Source organism: Musca autumnalis, unplaced genomic scaffold, assembly GCF_047663935.1.
Source record: "Musca autumnalis isolate F117 unplaced genomic scaffold, ASM4766393v1 scaffold_4, whole genome shotgun sequence".
Classification (NCBI taxonomy): domain Eukaryota; kingdom Metazoa; phylum Arthropoda; class Insecta; order Diptera; family Muscidae; genus Musca; species Musca autumnalis.
The window spans coordinates 232174301-232185699 of record NW_027411977.1 but is presented as its reverse complement, the minus strand read 5'-3'; the positions used below and the strand labels follow the sequence as shown (position 1 = coordinate 232185699).

General features: G+C 39.2%; 1 protein-coding gene across 2 annotated transcripts; it reads left to right on the top strand.

Moving 5' to 3' along the window:
- The first annotated feature begins 4110 nt into the window (after nucleotides 1-4110).
- Nucleotides 4111-10773, top strand: LOC141404186 (uncharacterized). 2 transcript variants are annotated; one of them, XM_073987541.1, is made up of 2 exons: nucleotides 4111-4288; nucleotides 4366-10773. In XM_073987541.1, exons 1-2 carry the CDS (start codon nucleotides 4285-4287, stop codon nucleotides 10332-10334), a joined length of 5973 nt encoding a protein of 1990 aa, XP_073843642.1. In that variant the 5' UTR covers nucleotides 4111-4284; the 3' UTR covers nucleotides 10335-10773. The 2 variants fall into 2 exon arrangements, with proteins under 2 accessions (XP_073843642.1, XP_073843643.1); XM_073987542.1 differs by having other exon boundaries at nucleotides 4194-4282; nucleotides 4366-10497.
- Nucleotides 10774-11399: the final 626 nt, after the last annotated feature.

Sequence of the window (11399 nt, the reverse complement as noted above, 5' to 3'; positions counted from 1 at the left end):
CACGTTTATTGTTCTATGGGTGGATGGAAAAAATTATTTAAAAAATCCACGTTTATTGGTCTATGGGTGGATGGAAAAAATTATTTAAAAAATCCACGTTTATTGGTCTATGGGTGGATGGAAAAAATTATTTAAAAAATCCACGTTTATTGGTCTATGGGTCTGTGGAAAAAATTATTTAAAAAATCCACGTTTATTGGTCTATGGGTGGATGGAAAAAATTATTTAAAAAATCCACGTTTATTGGTCTATGGGTCTGTGGAAAAAATTATTTAAAAAATCCACGTTTATTGGTCTATGGGTCTGTGGAAAAAATTATTTAAAAAATCCACGTTTATTGGTCTATGGGTGGATGGAAAAAATTATTTAAAAAATCCACGTTTATTGGTCTATGGGTGGATGGAAAAAATTATTTAAAAAATCCACGTTTATTGGTCTATGGGTCTGTGGAAAAAATTATTTAAAAAATCCACGTTTATTGGTCTATGGGTGGATGGAAAAAATTATTTAAAAAATCCACGTTTATTGGTCTATGGGTCTGTGGAAAAAATTATTTAAAAAATCCACGTTTATTGGTCTATGGGTGGATGGAAAAAATTATTTAAAAAATCCACGTTTATTGGCCTACGGGTGGATGGAAAAATTATTTAAAAAATCCACGTTTATTGGTCTATGGGTCTGTGGAAAAAATTATTTAAAAAATCCACGTTTATTGGTCTATGGGTGGATGGAAAAAATTATTTAAAAAATCCACGTTTATTGGTCTATGGGTGGATGGAAAAAAATATTTAAAAAATCCACGTTTATTGGTCTATGGGTCTGTGGAAAAAATTATTTAAAAAATCCACGTTTATTGGTCTATGGGTGGATGGAAAAAATTATTTAAAAAATCCACGTTTATTGGTCTATGGGTGGATGGAAAAAAATATTTAAAAAATCCACGTTTATTGGTCTATGGGTCTGTGGAAAAAATTATTTAAAAAATCCACGTTTATTGGTCTATGGGTGGATGGAAAAAAATATTTAAAAAATCCACGTTTATTGGTCTATGGGTCTGCGGAAAAAATTATTTAAAAAATCCACGTTTATTGGTCTATGGGTGGATGGAAAAAATTATTTAAAAAATCCACGTTTATTGGCCTACGGGTGGATGGAAAAAATTATTTAAAAAATCCACGTTTATTGGTCTATGGGTGGATGGAAAAAATTATTTAAAAAATCCACGTTTATTGGTCTATGGGTCTGTGGAAAAAATTATTTAAAAAATCCACGTTTATTGGTCTATGGGTGGATGGAAAAAATTATTTAAAAAATCCACGTTTATTGGCCTACGGGTGGATGGAAAAAAATATTTAAAAAATCCACGTTTATTGGTCTATGGGTGGATGGAAAAAATTATTTAAAAAATCCACGTTTATTGGCCTACGGGTGGATGGAAAAAATTATTTAAAAAATCCACGTTTATTGGTCTATGGGTGGATGGAAAAAAATATTTAAAAAATCCACGTTTATTGGTCAATGGGTGGATGTTAAAAATTATTTAAAAAATCCACGTTTATTGGTATATGTGTCGATGGAAAAAATTATTAAAAAAATCCATGTTTATTGGTCTATGGGTGGATGTTAAAAATTATTTAAAAAATCCACGTTTATTGGTCTATGGGTGGATGCTAAAAATTATTTAAAAAATCCACGTTTATTGGCCTATGGGTGGATGTTAAAAATTATTTAAAAAATCCACGTTTATTGGTCTATGGGTGGATGTTAAAAATTATTTAAAAAATCCACGTTTATTGGTCTATGTGTCGATGGAAAAAATTATTTAAAAAATCCATGTTTATTGGTCTATGGGTGGATGTTAAAAATTATTTAAAAAATCCACGTTTATTGGTCTATGGGTGGATGTTAAAAATTATTTAAAAAATACACGTTTATTGGCCTATGGGTGGATGTTAAAAATTATTTAAAAAATCCACGTTTATTGGTCTATGGGTGGATGTTAAAAATTATTTAAAAAATCCACGTTTATTGGCCTATGGGTGGATGGAAAAAATTATTTAAAAAATCCACGTTTATTGGTATATGTGTCGATGGAAAAAATTATTAAAAAAATCCATGTTTATTGGTCTATGTGTCGATGGAAAAAATTATTTAAAAAATCCACGTTTATTGGTCTATGGGTGGATGTTAAAAATTATTTAAAAAATCCACGTTTATTGGTCTATGGGTGGATGTTAAAAATTATTTTAAAAATCCACGTTTATTGGCCTATGGGTGGATGGAAAAAATTATTTAAAAAATCCACGTTTATTGGTATATGTGTCGATGGAAAAAATTATTAAAAAAATCCATGTTTATTGGTCTATGTGTCGATGGAAAAAATTATTTAAAAAATCCACGTTTATTGGTCTTTGGGTGCATGGAAAAAATTATTTAAAAAATCCACGTTTATTGGTCTATGGGTGGATGTTAAAAATTATTTAAAAAATCCACGTTTATTGGTATATGTGTCGATGGAAAAAATTATTTAAAAAATCCACGTTTATTGGTATATGTGTCGATGGAAAAAATTATTAAAAAAATCCATGTTTATTGGTCTATGGGTGGATGTTAAAAATTATTTAAAAAATCCACGTTTATTGGTCTATGGGTGGATGTTAAAAATTATTTAAAAAATCCACGTTTATTGGCCTATGGGTGGATGGAAAAAATTATTTAAAAAATCCACGTTTATTGGTCTTTGGGTGCATGGAAAAAATTATTTAAAAAATCCACGTTTATTGGTCTATGGGTGGATGTTAAAAATTATTTAAAAAATCCACGTTTATTGGTCTATGGGTGGATGTTAAAAATTATTTAAAAAATCCACGTTTATTGGTCTATGGGTGGATGGGAAAAAATTCTTTAAAAAATCCACGTTTATTGTTGGAAGGGTTAATGGAAAAATTTCTTTAAAAAGTCCACGTTTATTGTTGGAGGGGTTCATGGAAAAAATTCTTTAAAAAATCCACGTTTATTGGTCTTTGGGTGCATGGAAAAAATTATTTAAAAAATCCACGTTTATTGGTCTATGGGTGGATGTTAAAAATTATTTAAAAAATCCACGTTTATTGGTCTATGTGTCGATGGAAAAAATTATTTAAAAAATCCATGTTTATTGGTCTATGGGTGGATGTTAAAAATTATTTAAAAAATCCACGTTTATTGGTCTATGGGTGGATGGAAAAAATTATTTAAAAAATCCACATTTATTGGTCTATGGTTGGGTGGAAAAAATTATTTAAAAAATCCACGTTTATTGGTCTTTGGGTGCATGGAAAAAATTATTTAAAAAATCCACGTTTATTGGCCTATGGGTGGATGGAAAAAATTATTTAAAAAAATCCACGTTTATTGGTTTATGGGTGGAGCGAACAAATTATTTAAAAAATCCACGTTTATTGGCTTATGGGTGGATGTTAAAAATTATTTAAAAAATCCACGTTTATTGGCTTATGGGTGGAGCGAAAAATTATTTAAAAAATCCACGTTTATTGGTCTTTGGGTGCATGGAAAAAATTCTTTAAAAAATCCACGTTTATTGGCCTATGGGTGGATGGAAAAAATTATTTAAAAAAAACACGTTTATTGTTGGAAGGGTCCATGGAAAAAATTATTAAAAAAATTGCTTGTTCCCCACCTTACTGTCCACTTGCTAAAGAAGATGCCTGTCATTTTCTGAATATAATTCCAATGAATTTCTGAATAATTCCAATGAATGTCTCTTTATTTGTCAGCTTATCGTGAAATCACTTCCCGAGTTCTTGTTTAGTTTATTTAATCAATTTGATTGGGACGTATAGGGAGGTGGGGTTACCATAACTTGTATGGGAACTACTTGATATTGAATCAGCAGAGATATTGCATGTTAACAACTTGTTAGATAGTCAGATACCCTGGTCATATTTAACGCCAGTATTGTGGTTATTGATGTTTGAGGCAAAGAAAAAAAAAACGAAAACTCCCCTGGCTTTTATATGATGACTTGTCAGCTGTTATCTGGAAGTGGCCGTGTGCTGCTATCAAATCCGACCATCTTTGTCATAAAACTTTTTGCTTTGCCAAATTTATGGCTGTTATTTTTGAAACAGAAACAAAAGCAGAAAAAAAGTTGTGCTTCTTTCATGACTGGGACAAAACTTTCACTATTGGCCAGTAGTACGAGACTGATTTTAATCTGAAACGGACGTTGCCATAGAAAAATCGGAAAATTGGAAATTTGAATATTTTTGAAAAGCTTAAAGTATGGGTGGGTTTTTTGTCATGGCGGAGGCTAGGAGTTTTGAATTTTAATTTTTCTTTTCTTTTTCTTTTTTTCTTTTGCAGTTCGCAGGGGTATTGGTTTAAAGGGAGGAGGAGCAGGAGGAGGAATTTTGTGGTTTTGTGTTTTAATATTGTTGGTGGAGGGCTCCTTGGCCCAAAATGCCCAATTTAATGCCGAAGCAATGTGTTCCCAGGTCCTCAATGGCACCCGCTTGAAAGATCCCAGATTTTGCAATGTCTATGTGGAGTGTACGAATGGTGAGGCCATACAAAATACTTGCCCCGAGAATTTGTATTACGATCGCCAAAGTGCCAGCTGTGTGGATCCCGCAACCATCAAATGCCTGTCCAGCCAACCCTGCCTTAATAAAAATTGGGAATTTGTCTCGGATCCTTATTCCTGCAATGGCTATTATTATTGTACCAATGGCCAGGCCATTTATGGTGAGTGTACCAAGGGCTCGACATTTAATCCGCAGGCCATTAGCTGTGATACGGATTATGAGTGCACGATAAGCATGTATCCGGAAAGTTATTGCAATGTGGTGCCTGATGGTGTGGCCATTAAGGAGGGGAATTCCCAACCGGAAGCTTTTGAAATTTGTTGGGATGAGGAGTTGTATGCCGGTAGCTGTCCCCAGGGTTATGTTTTTGAGCCTCAACAAGGAGATTGTTCAAAGGATCCTACTTCGGCGGCTCAACCCACCGAACCTGTGGAACCCAAGGAAAGCTTTAACCCGAATGAATTGTGTCCCCGCTTGGCGAATGGCACCTTGATTAAGGATCCCCGGGCATGTAATGAATATTTTGAGTGTGCCGAAAATGGAGAAGTGCTACCGAGGAGTTGTGGCAATTTGTATTTTGATCGCCAGACTGGAGAATGTGTCAACCCCAACAAAGTGGAATGTCTTAGCAGCCAACCTTGTAAGGATAAACATGGTGAATTTGTGGCGGATCCTTATTCCTGCCAGGCTTATTATTATTGTGATCGGGGCAATGCCATCAAGGCCGTGTGTCCCAACAACGTGGCCTTTAATCCCAAAAAGAAGGTTTGTGATGGCAAATATAAATGTGAGTTGACCATGTATCCGGAGGATTATTGCAATGTGGTGGGGGAGGGTGTGAAAATCAAGGATCCGCAAGCGGAAAATGCCTATCAAATTTGTAAGAATGGAGTTTTGTTGAATGTCACCTGTCCGGAAGATTTTATTTTTGATGCTTTTAGAGGAAAGTGTGTTAGGGATCCTGCCAAGGAACCGGAAACTACCACGGGGGTACCGGAAGGCACCACAAAGGCACCTGAAACCACGGTAGGTACAACCCAGCAGTCCACTGAGGTGCCTGAGACTACCTCGAAAGCACCGCAAACTACCAAAGAACCTGTAACCACCACCAGGAAACCCCATTCCAGCAGTCAAGCACCTGAGACTAGTACAAGTACTTCCCAACAACCCACCCAGGAGCCTGAGACTAGTACCCAAGGACCTGAGACCACCACCAAAGGCCCTGAGATCACCACCCAAATGCCTGAGATCACCACTAAAGCACCTGAGACCAGCACCCAAGGACCTGAGAACACCACCAAAGGCCCTGAAACCACCACAAGGACACCTCAAGATCCTGAGACCACTGAAGAACCTGAAACCACCGATGACCCAGAAGGTCCTGAAGATCCCGATGTGCCCGAAATACCCGAAAATCCAGATGACATTTTCAAACCCAACGAAATATGTCCCCTGGTACCCAATGGCACCCTGATCAAGGATCCCCGCTACTGCAACACCTTCGTCCAATGTCTCAACAACAGCTACGATTATGGGTCCTGCGGCGAAGATCTCTACTTTAATCGCCACGGGGGAAATTGCACCGAACCCTCTGCAACAGAATGTCTTTCCACCCAACCCTGTTTAAATAAGTCCGAAGTCTCTGTGGCAGATCCCTACTCCTGTCAACATTATTACAAATGCAAGAAAAATTCGGTGCTTTACAAAAAATGTTCGGGGAATCGGAACTTTAATCCCGCCACGGGAAAATGTGAAAAGAAATATGATTGTCAAATTGTCCTTTATCCTGAGGACATTTGTAATATTGTGGGTAATGGTGTGAGCATGGTGGACCCTGAGGTGGCAAATGGTTATCAAGTTTGTTGGGATAATGAGCTGACGAAGGTTTTGTGTTCCGAAGGTATGATTTATGATGGCTTCCAGGGTAAATGTGTAAAGGTAACAGAGGTACCTGAGACTACAGCAGCACCGGAGACATCAATGGAACCTGAGACATCCAAGGAACCCGAGTTCACTAAGCCAACCAAACCCACCTTGGGACCTGAAACTACACAGGAAGTCGAAACCACTACCGAGGCGAAACCCACCATGGCCCCAGAGACCACTAACATGCCCACAACTACCCCTGAAACAGAAGATCCTGAATCTCCTGAGAGTCCTAATGGCTCCTTTGATCCCAACGAATGGTGTTCGCTGCTACCCAATGGTACCCTAATCAAAGATCCTCGTTACTGCAACACCTATGTGCAGTGCCTGGACGAAGGTTACATTTCCGGAACCTGTGGTGGTGATCTTTATTTTGATCGCCATACGGGGCAATGCTCCTCACCCTCAAACACCCCATGTCTTTCGAGTAAACCCTGTGCGGGTAAAAATAGTGGTCGTGCTCCAGATCCCTATTCCTGTAAAGGTTACTATAGCTGCCGATATGGTATTGGTGTCCACAGGACATGTCAATTGGGTAGGAATTTCAATCCACAAACGTTGACATGCCAATGGAGTTATAAATGCCCAAGTGGTGGTATGGTACCTGAGGATACCTGTAATATTGTGGGTGAGGGAGTGCCCATCAAGGATCCCAATACGGATGATGGTTATCAGATGTGCCGTGACAATAAGTTGGAATATGTCAAGTGTCCGGAAAATGAGATTTATGATGCCTATGAGGGTAGATGTGTAGGGGATTCGGAGGTACCGCAAACAACAGAGGCACCAGGAAGCTCAGAGAGACCTGGTAGCACAACTACAGAACCCAATCATACCACAAAGGAACCTGAGAACACCCTGGAACCTGAAACCACCACCGCTAGCCAAACCACCGCTTCAATGGAACCTGAAACCACCTCTGGAACTGATAAACCAGGAAGCACCTTGGAACCTGAGAACACTCTGGAACCTGAAACCACTACTGCTCACCAAACCACCGCTTCAATGGAACCTGAAACCACCTCTGAAAGCGATAAACCAGGAAGCACCCTGGAACCTGCTACCACCTCAGGACCTGAGAACCCTGGAACCAGTACTTTGGAACCTGAAACTACTACCACCGAACACCAAACCACCACCGAAGTCCAACCTACTGAGGTGCCTGAGGCACCCGAGAACCCTCCTACCTCCTTCGATCCCAACGAATGGTGCCCCATGCTGCCCAATGGAACCCTAATCAAGGATCCTCGTTACTGCAATACCTATGTCCTGTGTCTCAATGATTCGCATAGCTCAGGAACTTGTGGAAATCTCTATTTTGATCGGAACACTGGAAAATGTAGCGAACCCTCACGCACCGATTGTCTCTCTAGCCAACCCTGTCTGGGCCGAGATGGCATCCTTGTTGAAGATCCCTATTCCTGCAAGAATTATTATAGCTGTCAAAATGGAGTGGGGGTACACAAGACCTGTTTCCTCTTCAAGAATTTCAATCCGTCGAGTCAAAAGTGTGAATGGAGTTATAAATGTCCGGGTGGTATGGTGCCTGAAGACACCTGTAACATAGTGGGTGAAGGAGTGGGCATTAAGGTTGCCGATATGGAAAATGGCTATCAAGTTTGTTGGGGAAATAAGCTGGAGACCGTAATGTGTCCTGAATATGAAATTTATGATGGCTTTCTGGGCAGATGTGTCCGGAATGGGGAGGTAACGGAAGAGCCAGGAATTACAGAAACAACTGAGACAACCGCTGGACCTGAAACTACAAAGCCAAACTCAACTTCTGAGGTTCCTGAAGCCACAACCAAGGAACCCGAGGTGACAGAGTCAAGCCAACCAACCGCAGGACCTGAAACTACTCTGCCAACCTCAAGTCCTCAGGTGCCTGAAGTGACAACCAAGGAACCCGAGGTGACAGAGTCAACCCAAACAACCTCAGGACCCGAAACAACAACTTCTGAGGTACCTGAAGTGACAACCAAGGAACCCGAGGTCACAGAGCCAAGCCAACCAACCTCTGGACCCGAAACAACAAAGCCAACCTCAACCCCTGAGCTACCTGAAACCACAACCCAGGAACCCGAGGTGACAGAGTCAAGCCAACCCACCTCTGGACCGGAAACAACAAAGCCAACATCAACCCCTGAGCTACCTGAAACTACAACCCAGGAACCTGAGGTGCCCGAAACCACCACGACCACCCGAAAACCCCAACCCACCAGGCCAACACCACCAAATGCAGGCAGCACCACCACCTCCGAACCTGGAACCACCATGCCAACAACCACCACCGACATACCAGAATTCACCGAACCCACACAAAAACCCGAAAATCCTGAAGAACCCGAACCTGAAATTCCCGACGACCCCGAAGACAACTTCAACCCCTCAGCGCTGTGTCCTCTGCTCGCCAATGGCACCCGAATTAAGGATCCCAACTTCTGTAACATCTACGTGGAATGTATGAACAACAGCTGGATTGAAGGCAGCTGTGGGCAACTTTATTTCGATGCCGAAACTAATTCGTGTGTAGATCCCGATTCGATAAAATGTATTTCCACCCAACCCTGCCTGAATAAGTCTGGAACATTTGTGGCCGATCCTTACTCCTGTCAAAATTACTACTATTGCAACAATGGTGTCGGAACTTTGGGTACATGTACCTCAGGCATGTATTTTAATCCGGAAACTGGTTTCTGTGTTCGCGATTTCCCATGTACCATACCCCTTTATCCCGGTGACTTGTGTAACATTGTGCCGGATGGGGTAAATATCCAAGTACCCGGATCTTCGCAATCCTATCAAACTTGCTGGGAGGCCATACTCTACAACAACACCTGCCCCGATAACTTCCTTTATGATGCCTTTAAGGGATATTGTGTTCCCACGGCAGCAATTGAAAATCCTCCCGACACCGAAATACCTTTCGACCCTGAACAATATTGTCCCTTCATTGCCAATGGCACCTTGATAAAAGATCCGCGCTATTGCAATGTCTACATTGAATGTATGAACTCCACCTCTATAACCCACAGCTGTCCAGATGACTTGGAATTCAACATACAAACTTTGGAATGCATGGAACCCTCCTCCGCCCAATGTTTGACCAGCCAACCCTGCAGAAATAAACATGCCGTAAGTGTTGCGGATCCCTACTCCTGCTCCAACTACTTCTATTGTTACGAAGGTATTGCCACAAGAGCGGAATGTGGCCCCAATGAAAACTTTAATCCCCAATCTGGGTTATGTACCCCCGATTTTGCCTGCGGCATTGAACTCTATCCCCAAGACATTTGCAACATAATTCCCCCTGGGGTGGGCATTTCCAGCAGTAGCACGGATGAAAGCCTCTACCAAATTTGCAATGACAAAAAACTGGAGAATCACTTCTGTGCCGATAACTGGCATTTTGATGCCTTCAGCGGGGAGTGTGTCCGTCCTGAGATTAAATGTACCACCGATGGTATCTTCATTTCAGATGGCTACTCCTGTGATGGCTACTACTATTGCATGGCTTCCGGGGATGGTTTCCAAATGATTTATGGTAAATGTCAAACGAATCGTTTCTTTGACCCATCGGATGGTGGTAAATGTGCCCTGCGCACCAACATTGCCTGTCCCTACAACCGTTGTGTCACTCTCGGTTTTGAGGAAATTCAAATGGCCAACATAAACGGTGATGGTTGTCGTGGATTTTCTCTGTGTCAGGATGGTGAGGAGATTGGTAGAAATACCTGTCCCGCCGAAATGTATTTCGACGAGGCCACTCAAAGGTGTGAAGATCACGAAGTGACCTACGAGGCATGTAAGGCAAGAAAATGATGTGAAAGAATTTTGAAAAAACGAATTTTGAATGAATAAATGAAAAAAAATGAAGAATATGGTTCTCTTTATTGGGGGGAGAAAAATCATCAAAAATGTTGGATGTCAACAATGTCGTAAACATGTATAAATGGGTGTAAACTTGTATAAAAGGTAGAAAAAATTAAATAATCATTAAAACTAGCAAATTTTAGGCTTTTAGTTTAAGAAACGTCAAAAATGTTGGTTGTCGAAAATGTCGCAAACTTGTATAAATGGGTATAAACTTGTATAAAACTTACAAAACTCGGGAATATCAATGAAACGAGAAGACTTAGAATATTTCAAGTGTCAATCATCAAAAATGTTATATGTCGAAAATGTCGTAAACTTGTATAAATGGGTGTAAACTTGTATAAACAGTAGAAAAATAAAAATTAAAATCATTAAAATCAGCAAATCTATGACTTTTAGTTTAAGAAACGCCAAAAAAGTTGGTTGTCAAAAATGTCGCAAACTTGTATAAATGGGTGTAAACTTGTACAAAACTTACAAAACCCAGGAATATCAATAAAACGAGAAGACATAGGATTTTCCAAGTGAAAATCATCAAAAATTTTATATGTCAAAATGTCGTAAACTTGTATAAATGGGTGTAAACTTATATAAACAGTAGAAACATAAAAATTAGCTCTAAAACAAGAAAATTTATGATTTTTCTGTTTAAAACATCAAAGATTCTAGATGGCAAAAATGTCGTAAACTTGTATAAATGGGTGTAAATTTGTATAAAACTTACAAAACCCAGGAATATCAATAAAACGAGACGACTTAGGATTTTCCAAGTGAAAATCATCAACAATTTTATATGTCGAAAATGTCGTAAACTTGTATAAATGGGTGTAAACTTGTATAAACAGTAGAAAAAATAAAAATTAGCCCTGAAACAAGAACCTTTATGATTTTTTCTGTTTAAAACATCAAAAATTTTAGATGACAAAAATGTCGTAAACTTGTATAAATGGGTGTAAACTTGTATAAAACGTAAAAAATAAAAATTATCAATTATATCAGCAAATCTAAGAC